Raw genomic sequence first — 13,703 nt, forward strand, 5'->3', positions numbered from 1 at the left:
GACTCATTTCCTTTTCTGCAATGCTCTTACGTTCTAGTGCTAATAATACTTCCACAAGTGGAAGTCATTATTATAGAGGACTGCTGATAAACTGGCTCATCCTACCTTGCCTCTCAGATGGTATCACAAATGGCAGCCTCAATGTTTTATGTTCTGCCTGAGAGAGTAATATTTCTTTCAACCCTGGAATTTAATTAACTTCCAAACATGTGCCTGCATCCATTTGGAAATTGATGGCATTAACTAAATAAACCCACACAGTAGGTTTTTAAAAGACATTTGTTCCTTGAGCCTTTGTTTACTGTGAACAGTCTGGGGCAGGGTATTCACTGTCTTCCCCGTGCTGTGTGTGTCTGTAGGAGCAGCCAGGTGTGTCCCACTTGCTGCTGATAATAAGGCACTAACGTGATTCACATGATGAGGGATAAAAGCTGCAAAGGCAGCAGCAGTAGTCACTTTTCCAGGCCCTGGTGCTGGCTGTAAGTCTAACACTCCCTGCCATGTGCTTTGCTGTAGAGAGACAGGTGAAGGAATGTGACTGGCTTTTCCCTGGTCCTGACATGTGAATCCTGAATCCTGCCATCTTTCTTTTCATGTGAAACCATTTTTTAAATGGCTGATGGGAGACAGAGGGATGCAATGTGCCTGGTGACGAATGTGGCAGTGGGTGATTGTGTTGCTGTTCCAGCATATGGCCAATACCAGTAGCAAGGGAAGGATGTTATTCTAAGCCCCCTCCTTTGCTGGTGGAAGCACAAGAAGCAGAAGAACGAGCTGTCTCACACAGCAACTGAGCTTTCATGGTAGACACCAATTGACTTCATTTTTGTATTTAAAAAAAAAAAGGTTTGCTTGGCTTTGTTTTAAAGAGCCTTCTCCGCCTACATGTGACTACATTATCTAAGGGGAGGAGGACTACAACAGAAAGCAAATAGATCCTACAGGGACCTGGTTAACTTTTCTCAGATGCCCTCAGTGTGGATGCTGAGAGCCTGCTGCCTTTGAGAAGAGGGCGCTAAGGAGCCAAGCATGCCCTGAGCATGGCTGGATGGGCAGCACCTCTCAGGGATGCTGGGCAGCATTGCCCCTTGCCTCTGTTTCCCTTGCTGACCTGAGAGTGTGACAAGTCCCCTAAAAGTACTGTGTTACTGTGCTCGGGGGCTAATTAATGCAGCCCCCACTTAAACCTCTGGTGTCCCAGGCAGGGAATAAAAGCCTTTTACTGGGGAGTTAGGCAGGAGAACTGGTACCTCGTGTTGCTTGTCCAGTTTTCCCCCTGCTGCCTCTGCGAGGATGCTGAGGCTGTCATTTAATAACCACAGGGGTGGAGTGTCCCAGCAGGGTTTCTGCAGCACCGGGTGGAGTGGGAGCTGCTGGGAACAGGGGAGCTGCTGCTGGTGTAAGGCAGTGATTGGAAGGTGGGGGTGGAAAAATTTCTCTTATGGCTGTTTTCTTTGCAGGAGAGGGATTGTAAGGGATAGTGAGGAAATTTAAACTCCTCTGGCATGGGGTGGGAGCCAGCTGTCTGTCTCACACTGTCCTGTATTGCTGAATCTCATCAGCCAACCCTCCTTTTGGTCCCACTTCTCCTCAGGTTACCACACAGAGCAGAAAAACCACCACTTCCTTCACTGGCTGAGCTAATGGAAATCCATTTAATAATTCAGGGGATAAATTCTGCACTTGGAGGGGTAGATTCTGCAGGAAAAAGCACAGGTGGTTCTTGGGTGGGCTGCATGGGGATTGCCTGTGCTGACAAGCCTGTGGCCTTTCCTGTCCCCAGATAGTGATGTACATAGGCCAGGTCTCCAAGGACATCCTGAAGTGGCCTCGGCCCCTGTCACCACCTGTCGTGAAGCTGGAGATGAGGACGAATGCAGAGTATGGGATGCCATCCACCCACGCCATGGCAGCTACAGCCATCTCTTTCTCCTTTTTCATTGCAACCATGAACCAGTACAAGGTAGGGGGTACAAAAAGAAAACAACAAGAAGAAAAAGAAAATACATTAAAAAAAGAAAAGCCTGTGTCTGCTTCCAGCAAGCCACATAAATCTTGCAAATCCAAAGATGTTGCTATTTCCAGAGGAATTCTTTATTTATTTTCACACATTTTCACATGTGTATTCTTCCCCGTGCTTACCTGTAGCTGGCCAATAATAGACACAAAAAGAAATTTAGTGGAAATGTCCTTTTTTTTTTGCCTGGACTCCTCTCAGAGCTGCTGTCAGGCTGCACTGCCCTGCTGGGGCTTGGTGGCTTCAGTGTGTTTTTGCACATGTTGGACATGGAGGGAAGGTGCCTGATTGCCAGCATTTTGTGCTCACCCCATGCCCACCAAGCCAGTGCTGCACATCGGGACATGCTGGCTCCCAGGGAAAGCAAAGGAGCTCTGTGCCACGTGGTTTATGTATGAAAGGAAACGAATCCTTGGAAGTTCCTGGCTCTAACCTGTGTTAACTAGCAGCACACATGATTGGTAAGCCTGCTTGTCAGAGGAGTAACAGCAACTTCACTGCACTGGAGGTGTAGACTGTTTGGGGATGTCTCATAATCTTTCCTCAGCATCTTTCTAAAAGGTTTATTTCCTGGAAGCTCATTTCTCTGTGATGATTATTTTCATTCTGTTTAATGAATCCAAGCCTGTGTTTCCAGTACTCTAGCAGTAACTTGCTGGCTGTATTGTATTTAAGAATGTTTCTCAGCCCTCTCAAGGGATAAATCCATGTAACCAAGAGGTCTCCTACTCCCTGTGTGGTAACTGGTCAGAGCAGCTTGACAGTGGGATGGGGACAGGGAACCATAAGAGGGAATATTTGTCAGGCCTGGAAGGCCAGATCCATCCCATGTGTCAGAGCTGACAAGAAGACCTGGTCAGCCACACCTTCTCCTCAATCCACAAGTGACCAGTGAGACACGCAGCTCTCCACAGGCTGTCTTGTGCTTCTTGGAAACTGCCATGAAACAATAAAGCTGCTGTCAAATAATTAAATGGTTTAATTGCCTCTATTAAGATGGAAAAAAATCTCCCAGTACATTATGCTACTATCTTCTCAAGATGCCCTAATCATCAATTACTGATCTGGACTAGCTCCCAGGCTGCCTGCTGAGGGAGGAGTCAAGTGGGTGTAAATGCGCCAAAGGCTTAGAGAAATGAGGAAAAATAGTGTTTTATGATCAGGGAGTGACATCTGCAGCTGGGACTGAGCTCTCTGTTCAGGGGGCTGGAGTATGCCAGGGGAAAGGGTCAGAAGTGAGCTGTTATGCTTAGATTTTCCACAGAAGCATTTTTGTGCTGACCTGTGGCCACCCTGGTCAATTGTCAGCCTCTGGCGGAAGATGGAGACTTCGTGTCAAATTGGATGAATAAATTGCATTTATTTATATTTTGGGTTGGTTTAATTTTTACAGAAAAATCTCCCTTACAGACTTAAAGAAGCCCAGCAACCTACTCAGTTTCAGGGTTTGAATGAGTAGATTAAGGGCTAATATGTTAAGCTTATTCTTTACCAAGTGTGGGTTTTTTCATTTTTAAATGTTGATTTATTTAAATGCTTCTTTCCATGTTTTTAGGCTACTCAGAGAGGATATTAAGCAAAAACAGCTTCATAAGAAGCTTTAAGTGTCACAGGGAAGAGCAGTCCTGACTGCTCTAATAGCTGGATTGTGGTTTCAGCCCAGACATTGATTCTCCCCACTCAGCCCACCACTCGAGGACTATTGATCACACTTCTGGTCAGATTCTGCAGCTGTCACAATCCTCTTGGCTGAGCTGAGCCTGCAGTGCTACCTCAGGCATGGCTTGTACAACATGCTATGCCTTTTTCCTTAAGCTCTTTAACACTAACACGGGTTTTACAGATAGATATTGTAGGGAACATTTCTGCAAACACCATCTATTCCCCAGATGTCTCTACAGTGAGACCAGAGCTTCCAGGAGCAGGCAGCACAGGTACTGAAATGACCTTCTAGTAGGGCTGCGTGTTGATTGAGGGGAGGCCTTGTCTCAGGTCACATTAATCTCTTGGGGAAAGTGCAGCTCAGGAGCCTCCTCCCAGCACAAGATCCTTATGTCAGTCCAGCTGCTTGGTTTAATGGGTGTATTTAATATTTTTTTTCCCTTTTCACAGTATCCATTTGAGCTCGGCCTGGTAGCAGCGTTTGTGTTCTCGACGTTGGTGTGTCTGAGCAGGCTCTACACCGGGATGCACACACTCCTGGTAAGGATGTACCTCCAGCTCGGCTTTCCTACTGCATCTCCCACTCTTCAAGCGATGCATGACCTGCCTTGGCCATGCCACCGCAGGAGCAGAAGGGTTGTGCCACTGCATTTCGGGCTGTGAATCAAAGGAGCTGTGAGGAAACCCTGGGGCCGTTGCAATCCGAGTCCGCAGGGAAGTGATTTACGGTGCGGGGAGGCCTCGGCGCAGGCCTCGGAGCCGGGTGAGGTCAGGGTGACATCTCAACTGGAGTTCTCCATTTTGAAATTTTAATTGTCAGGAATGCACTTGGGCAACTGCCGCTGCTCCCTAGCTGAGGCCTTTGAGCAATAGTATCGCTGTTTGCAGCGGGCAGTCCGGGGCTGGGGCAGCCCGGGAGTGCCGGCAGGAATTGCGGCTCCCTGAGTCACCAAAGCCTGGTGAGCGCGCTGCCCTTGAGGGCCTGGCCCACAGCAGCGCCCTTGTCAGCGCACAAGGCCCTCAGAAACGACATGTTTCTTGTTTTTAGCTGGAAGGAAATGAATTCTTAAGGGACTGAGATGTGCAAATACTTTGTCTGAAAATAATTATAAAATATCTGCCGCTTTATACGACAGACTTGCTGGGCACAATTGCTTAGAGACATCAGTGCTGCTTTAGGAACAAATTTCAGCATGCCTGTGATAGCTGGTTCTTTCCTGACAAGAGGAAACTTTATTGATCTGTTATATATAGTGGTCACAGGGGCAGTTCAGCTTCCCAAATACGGATTAGAACTTCTGGCTATTTCCTCACAGGAGTTTGATATGGGTTGTTGGTTGCACATGCATAAATAATTGAATCTTTTCTACTAAATAATAATTATATTTGTAATGAGACTTGATGACTGCAAGAAAGGGAGCCCTCATTAGATAAGGGTTAGCTATAAAATATAGCTTGACCTTACTTTCAGGCCCAGTGGATCAAAACAATATCTTACATCGAAGCTGCAGACCCCCTTCCTGGGCTACTGACCTTAAGTCAATCAGTAAAAATTCTTTGCATACTTCTCTTGCGGGCCCATCATAATGAAAGACCCCTCTAAATTTAGATGTATTTTAGGATAAAGAAGAAAAAGTCCTTTGTGCTTTTGACATGATAAAAAAGGGCTGTAAAATAAAAATAAAGTTTAAAAAAAAAGGCTTCTTAGCTGAAGTGTGAGCAATGCTGCCTTTCAAAAGAGCAAATGTACTTGGCTGAGGTCTTTATCCTGTGTGTGCCATGGTGGGGATGGAGCTGGGGAAAGGCCCAGTGATCCCAGCCTCCACATGCAACCCCTCTCTTTGCAGCAGCCTGACACCCACAGTGACTGGCTCTGCTGTCCCACCTGCAGTGATGGTTCTTTGGGGAAGAAGTGCAGTTCAGAGCTGTTTCTGATCCTTGGTGGGACAGCTCCTGCCCTGAGCTGTGATGCCACAGGGCTGGGGCACAGCAGTGCCCAGCCAAGCCATCAGCTGAAAGAGCCTCTGGGTTTTTAACTGAGGCCTTAGTAGAAAGGAGGCAATAATGTTTTAAGTGGCCCTAGCATTTTGGTAAAGCAAAGGAATGGGCAACAAATATCCATGGACTTGGTGTAACTGAATTTTTCCTGTTTGAAGAACCAGAGGAAGAGTGACATTGTGCATTGTGCTTTCCTGCAGCTCCATTGCAGAATCTCACCTTCCGTCGTCTCAGCTCTACAAATCTGTTTGTATTTCAGCACTGCTGGCCCTGCTTTGAATGAGGAGTAGTATCAGAAAGTGCAGTGATGTTATTAGAAGAGATATTACAATTAAAGACCTCCTGGAGAGGCGGTCAGCTGGTATGGGAGCTATCTGCATCCTTCCAGCTGTACCAGAATGAATACTATGCTCAGGGAAAAGGGAGCAAATACCCATGGCCTGGGCTGTTGTTAACAGGAGAGCATCACCCAGCCAGAGAATGGGGTGACAGCAATGCACTGGCACTGCTGACAGGTAATTTAATTACAGCCACCCATCTCCACCACCTGAACATCAGCGTCCCGTGTGTGTGGAAAAACAGGGAGAACACAGGGTCCTTTCTTATAGGTCTTTTAAGTTATGGAGTCTGAGGACCTGGTAAAGAGGGAATCTGGAGTTACCTGGAAAGGGCATAGTAAAAAAAAATTAAAAATTTGGACACATTTTGAAGCAGTGAATCTGTAATTTTTTAGGGGTTATTTTTGAGAAGCAAAAAATAATTGGAGATTATATGGCTCGTAACTGTTGTTATTTGCCTTTTTTGTCCTGAGAGTTGTATTTTAAAAAATATTGTTTTGCTTTCCATCTTAAAACACTGGCCCAACTTTTGGTCCCTGCCTCAATGCAGTGAACAAGCTTTCCTGTCTCACATCTACTGAAGCCATACCCTTCAGAACCACAGCTGATGTGGTGAGAACCTCACTGGCACTGCAACAGTCCTGAGTTACAAGCAGTAATATCCTGGGCTGACCAGCATGGTCACTTTTTATAACCAAAAAACCCTGAAGGGTTTTTTTCCCCATGAGATATACCCATTTAATGTTGATGCATTTAGTTCTGATTACACCTCCCATGGTGGGGGAGGTGGGGGTGTTCTGAAGCTCCCACCCTGCCCCATTGCTGGGCTGTATTTCAGGTTTTTTCATACCACCATTGATCCTGAAATTATCTTTAATACTTTAAAACTGATAAGCACACAACATATTCACAGTGTAGTACAGTCCTTAGGAGTGGAGTTGAGGAGCGTGAGCAGTGTCTCACACTAAATGAAAATGTAAGGGAACTCAGGCAGTAAGTGACCATCTACCAGAGAGAATAGGAAAAGTGTTCTTTTTGCTGGGATTGGCAAATTGGGGAAGCAGGGCAGGTGTTTGGGGCTGTGTGGGAGCAGGGCTGAGCTGCATGGCTGTGGAGGGGCTTTAGGGGAGGTAGATGGAGCCTGGGGAGGACCTGTCTGTGCTGAGGGAGCTGGAGCATCCCAGCAGGGCAACTGGAGGTTTTAAATTTTGCAGATAGTACTGCACCTTGAGCAAAATCCGTGCCTGTCCTTATTTAAAAATTCCTTTATAATTGCGGGCTTGGCGAGAGGCTAATCTGTTTACACAGGCAGACAGGCAAGAATGTGCTTCCTGGGCGTGCTAACAGCAGCTCCTGCCCAGGGAAAAACTCAGGTCCTGCTCCGGGGGACACAGCAGGGAGAGTCCACAAAGCAGTTTTTCCCACAGAAATCAGAGCCATCCCTCCTCTTTCCATCTTCTCCTTAGTTTGACAGGCAAGGGGGGAAATCATTAATTCTGCACTGCTAAATGTAAATGTTGGTCTGGATCTTGCCCACCCACTCTGGGTGTTTGAAAAAGTCGAACCTGCCCATGCATACCAGGACTGAAGGGAGCCACCACAGACAGCCATGGCATGTCCTGAGCCCTCCAGCAGCTCCTAGTGAGGAGCTTCCAAGATGAGAAAATGAGAAGCTCAGATATTGGTGGATGGGGGGGAAAACAGAATAAACCACTGGCCTCCTATATATATATATATTTACTTACAAGTGGTATACATGTACTACTGTACTGATACATACATTATAAAACACACAGAAATAACAAATATAAGATAACAATGAAATAAGCACTACTTTTTAAAAATGCACATTTTTTTCTACTTATGAGCATGCAAAAATTGTTTTCCCCCCTGGCCCCATGGGTTGTTTTGTGCACCCAGTTTGGAGACCATGGGTACAATGCCACTGGTCGGGCAGAGCTGAGTGCCTGCATCCTGTGTGAAACTTCCAAGAGCCACATTACTGTACTGGGGCTGAATGGGAGGATAACAAAATTCAGAAAACTTTAATCAGGTTTGTAAATCAGTGTTTGCAACTGGGTTGGGAACTTCTGGAGTCAGCTGGGTAAATCTGAGCAAAGCTTTTGTGAGGAAATGTTAATGTTTGGTTACATGTCTTTAATTGGAATAGAAATGCATGTGAACAGCTTTTGAGTTCTGCTCCTTGATTACCCATAGAGGGGTATTAAGGACTTTTTCTTCTAATATCAGGTGGACAAACATCTGTGTGGGAAATGGATGTACAGATTAGGGATGGGATTTCTGAGTGTCAGTGTTGGAAGTAACCCCCAGCTCTTTTGTGTCGAGGCAGTTGCTTCATGTTGGGCCAAAATATGCTTTGTGTGTAAAGGTATCATTTAGGAATTGACATCAAAACATGAATTACTGTGAACTAAAGGTATATAATATAATGGTATTTTACACACTAGACATCTGTGATCAAGTTTTTGTATTTCCATGTCTAGCCTCATGTTTCAGATGAGGGAATAAATGGAAATTTCTATTAGGAATATGCAAAATAGCTGTAGGAGTTGTTTAAAACTTGATTTGTTTAAAATCAAATGTTCTGTGAATCTAATGGAAACAGTTCAGCCATATAGGAGTAATGCATTTACCAGAATGTCATTAAATATTTCTGTTGTGAAAAAAGTCAACTCATTCCTGCCTAACTCGAAGTGGAGTTCACATAAATAATTTTTGGACTGTGACCATGCATGGTAGTAGTCAGCTGTTGTGACTCATGAAAAAGATAGTCTTAGAAGAGGACATTTCTGTCTGTGACTAATGTCAGCTTTAGCAGAGAATTTTGTGACTGTACTAACACTGCTGCCTCTATGCGACACTGGAAGGGCAGCCCAGGGAAACTTGTTTTCTTGCTTTTTACCTGGCTGCTCTCATACAGATAGCTTTTGTTAGGGGCTACCTCCTGTCACCTTTCTCAGCTTTGTGGCTGACAACTATCAAGTTCTCAAAACACCTTATTTGCCTCTGTTAATAAATTAGGGTTTAACTATATGCTTGCTTCAGGCACTGTACTAAAAGCCGGATTTCAGAGACTTGGGCAACAAATTTCTCCTTGCTGTATCCCTGCCCGGAGGTGCCTCCCTCCCACTGCTGGCAGAAAGCATGGCACACACACCACATCCCACAGTTCTGCACTTTCCATCCCTGGAGCTTGTGTTTCTGGGATGGGATTGTGTCTCTGGCAAAGGATAGCATCTCCCCTTTATGCAGAGCAATAAGGGATAATCACACTGATGTGATGAAACTGCTTGTAGGGTTACGGGAGGGAAGGGGTTTGTGTGAAGGCAGCTCACTGCAGTGTTGTCCCAGAGGTGGAGTTGTGTGTGTGCCTTTTCTGAGGTCGTAGGTGGAGAGTGCCCTCAAAACATGAAAGCAGGTGAGGAGGAGGATGCGTGTCCACAGACATATGCATATGCGTAAGCTAAGGTTGGGTTCATGGATTGTCTTGTTTTGTTTAGCACAGGCTTCAGGTTGTCCCTGCACGTGGATAATGCCATCACTGGATTCAGGGTGTTCCTCCCCTGCTGGGCCCCACCAATGCAGATACTGGTACTTTATCATCACCCAAGTACCTGGTTTACCTTCCAGGTCTCACAAAGCCTTTTAAATGTGATTTCTTTACAGGATGTGATCGGAGGAGCACTGATTTCAGCTGTGCTGCTTGTGCTCTTGTATCCTGCGTGGGACACAATAGATCACTTGCTGTTAACCAGCCCCTTCTGCCCACTGTTTTCCATAGCTGTGCCTCTTGTCTTATGTTACAACTACCCCAAACTAGACTATTACAGCCCGACCAGGGGAGACACCACTACGATCTTAGGAGCAGCAGCCGGAGCAACTGTGGGATTTTGGTTAAACAACCAGTACACTGCTTCAGCCTACACCAGCAAAAGTGTTCAGCCTGGATTTCCTCTGATCACCAGTACAATGGTGTTTGTGCTAGCCAGGTTCTTCGTAGGGATCTTGGTTGTCCTGCTGACACGCTGGCTCATGAAGAGCGTGGTCCTTGGCATGCTGGGCTATCACTACAAGTTCCCCATTCGCGACCTGGAAGCCCGGAGACGCCTGGAAGTCGAGGTGCCCTATAAGTTTGTAACGTACTCCTCCGTCGGCTTCACGGCCACCGTGATTGTGCCGCTGCTGCACCAGCTGCTGGGCCTGATGTGAGCACAGCTCCTCCTCACCGAGCCACCTGCGGCACCACCGCTTTGGAGATGTGATAATCCAGGCTGGTGACTTGACCAAAAAGTGTTTTGTGCCTTTCTGCACTGGTGTGGTGGGGTTGGCTCTGGCTGGATGTCAGGTTCTCACCAGAGCTGCTCTATCACTCCCCTCTCTCCAGGGAGAGAAAATATAAGGAATGGATCCTGGCTTGAGACAAGTGCGGGGAGAGATCACTCAGCTGTTTTACTGTCACAGGCAAAACAGACATGACTCGGGGAAGTAAGTTTAATTTATTACCAAACTTATCAGAGTAGGATAATAAGAAATAAAACCAAACATTACAACCACCTTCCACCTACCCCTCCTTTCTAGGTTCAACTTCCCTCCTGAAGTCTCTACCTCCTCCTACCCACCATCACAGGGGGATGGGAATGGAGGTTACAGTCAGTTCATCACATGTTGCTGCTGCTGCTCCCTACTGCTCAGGGGTAGGACCCCTCACACTATTCCCCTGCCCCAGTATGGGGTCCCTCCCACAGAAGACAGCTCTCCAAAAATGTCTCCAGTGTGAATTCTTCCATGGGATGCACTTCTTCATCCAGCATGGGTCCCCTGAGGGATCAAAAGTCCTGCCAGGAGCTTGTTTCAGTGTGGTCTTTAAACCCTCCTAGGGGCATCACCCTGCATCAGTGTGGAGCCCTCCACTGATTGCAGGTGGATCTCTTCTCCTCATGGACCTCCATGGGCTGCAGGGACACAGCTGCCACACTACAGGCTGCAGGAGAGTCTCTGCTCTGGCACCCAGAGCACCTCTTCCTCTTCCTTCTGTGATCTTGGTATCTGCAGAGTTGTTTCTCTCTCATATCTTCACTTCTCTGTCCACCTGCAGTTGTGCAGGTTTTCCCTCCCTTCTTAACTCTGTTATGCCACAGGTGCTGCTACTGTCACTGATGGGCTCAGCTTTGGCCAGCAGTGGCTCTGTCTGGAAGCCAGCTGGCATTGGTTCTATTGGACACAGGGGAAGCTTCTGGCACCTTCTGAGAGAAGCTTACCCTTCTATAGACCCTTATAGCTATTACCATGCCCTTGCCACACAAACACAAAGAAATTGGCCTAAAATATCTGACTTGGAGGAGTCACAGGAATTGCTGAGCACAGGTACCTTTGGGTTAGAAATCACTGACACCACTGTGTCCCATAGTTACATACCCTTTCCCAAGCAACTAAATATGTCAAGCACACAGCCAAAATCCCTGCCAGAGCAGTAGCAATGGCTGCTTTGCTGTGGGGTTTGGGTTGCTGGGGAGCAGATTGTGCCTCTGCCTGCCTGGCTGTGGAGCTGCTCCTGAAGCAGTAGAGCAAACCAAGGCAGGGCTCAGGTTTGGGGCACCAGGGAAAATGTGGCTGGTGGGGTGGGGGGAGAAGTGACCAGCCAAGAACAAAGTGCCATCGTTGGGCAGAGCTCATAGTGCCTTCTGATGGCACTGCCAGACCAGGCCAGTGATGTGTGGATGTTTTTACTCGTTATTACAATTTAACAAAAAAACAAACCCAAAATGTAAAAGAGAAGGAAAAGCTAACACAAAATGTTTATTGTGATTTACAACAAATTTACCTTAGATATTAATAAGAAAGCCTCCACTAAAGGATCCTTTGTCTACAAACAACTGAGCAGAGTCATCACAGCACTGAGGCTTGAGTTCAAACTGTTAAACTTCAATTTAGTTCCCCTGGCTAGGGGAAAGGAAAAAGTCCTTCCTGTCATGCAGGGGTGACAAGTAGAGTCCATAAACTGCGTTGTGGAAGGAGCTGAGTAGTGACTCTGGTGACTACAGCGCGTGACAATGATAAGATGCCATCATTTTCTGCTGCTGCACAACATCACAGTTGGTCTTCCATGCATCCTGCAACACTGTGTGCACACTTGTAGAATAGCAGGCAGGCGTGTCCATAGGAAGGTCATCCCTATAACTCAGGCTGCTTATTTAAAACAATATATTTCAGCTGTTGGACCAATGAGCTGTTGAGAAACACAGCAGTGAATGTGGTCTGCTTGGCTGGGAAAATGTACCGTGCTGTTGCTGCAGAGCTTCAAGCCTGGCCCCTGTGCCTTGCCTGGCAGAATGTACAGTGAGAGCCAGCTTTCTAACCATGTCCACTTGTCTTCCTGGCTGCGAGGAAAATGAACCTGAGGAATGTAAAGGAGGTGCTTTGCCATCCCTTGACTGCCTGGATAAACATAATTCCAAAACTGTAGCTGGGAGTTCTGTCTGAGCAGTGTGAGGCTTGCACATGAAAGAGCTGCACCACTCTAAACCAGGTTGCCAGTCTCCAGAGGAAATGCAAGCAAAAATTTTAACCATTTTCAGATTTGCTCAGACTGTGGATAAACTGCTCTATATCAGGTTGTGTGGACTTTCCATGTGCATGCAAACAGCTCCAGCGGGCCTTTCAGCAGGGCACACGGCTACTCACACCTGCCCCTGGGTGAGTGCTGGATGTGGGCCACCACAGCCATGGGCTTCCACCCTCAGCCTCTCTCCCTCCCATACACCACAGAAGTGCTGCCATCAGGTTTAAAACACCTTTAAACCCCTTGTGTTAAGAGTGCTGCATGAACACAGGTGCAGTGCAAAACGGGAGCCCTGCAGAGGGGCCACATCACAAAATCGGGAAAAAACTTGGCAGCAAGACGAGCATTTAAGCTGGGGATTGGAATTACTCCCGAGAAAGGCACAGTTTGTCAGGGACATTCATGCAGCTGTATGTGTAAAATTTCTGTTCTGATTCACAGCTATTTTATGCTATGAAGATTTTATAAATTGTATCTAAATGCTTCACAAGTATTTTTATAATATCCACCTGTATGCGATTCATGCAATAAATGCAAACTCTATTTGGTTCAAATTTTTAAATAAACCTATTTTTCAGAGTTTGGTGTCTGTCTGTTTTGCATCCTGTATTGATACTTGTAAATGACTGATGCAAAGGCAATGAGTCCCTCTCTTCCCAAGCTGTCCTGCTTGTGGCTCCATGTCTCCTGCTCACTCTAGCTCCATGCTTTGGCTTGTCCAGAAGGATCCTGCTTTTTTAAAAGCATTTTAAAAAGAGATTACTGGTCTACTGATGACTATTTGTTACAATATTTGTAAATGGAAATGAGTGACATGCATGTAGTTACTGCTGGGGGACTTTCGGGCACTGGAATTTCCTTCTCCTGCAATATCTACTTCTAATAGACTAAACAGTTAACTGGAGGCCAATTTAATATGTGCAATGACAGCATGACAACCCATGAACTGCAGAATATTTTGCATTAGTTGAGAAGCCTGACAAGGTTTTATGGTCCAAAAGTGTACTTGAAACCAGCCAGGGCCCCATCCTTCTCTCAGCATCACATCCTGCCTGGAAGTGGTGTCACTCCAAGTGTCCACAGCTGATCAGGAAAAGATCAATTGCTG

At 46.4% G+C, this 13,703-nt stretch overlaps 1 protein-coding gene across 2 annotated transcripts in view; it reads left to right on the top strand.

Moving 5' to 3' along the window:
* SGPP2 (sphingosine-1-phosphate phosphatase 2) overlaps positions 1-13,174 on the top strand; it is a 34,481-nt gene extending 21,307 nt beyond the window's left edge. The window contains exons 3-5 of one of the 2 annotated variants that reach the window (XM_086844300.1): positions 1,784-1,963; positions 4,130-4,219; positions 9,703-13,174. In XM_086844300.1, the coding sequence (XP_086700426.1) occupies positions 1,784-1,963; positions 4,130-4,219; positions 9,703-10,245 (813 nt within the window). In that variant the 3' untranslated portion in view covers positions 10,246-13,174. The remainder of the gene's footprint in view (positions 1-1,783; positions 1,964-4,129; positions 4,220-9,702) is intronic. The other variant, XM_086844301.1, reaches the window with a different exon arrangement.
* Positions 13,175-13,703: the final 529 nt, after the last annotated feature.

The sequence above is a fragment of the Cyanistes caeruleus genome, chromosome 10 (assembly GCF_971803275.1).
Source record: "Cyanistes caeruleus chromosome 10, bCyaCae1.hap1.1, whole genome shotgun sequence".
Lineage (NCBI taxonomy): Eukaryota > Metazoa > Chordata > Aves > Passeriformes > Paridae > Cyanistes > Cyanistes caeruleus.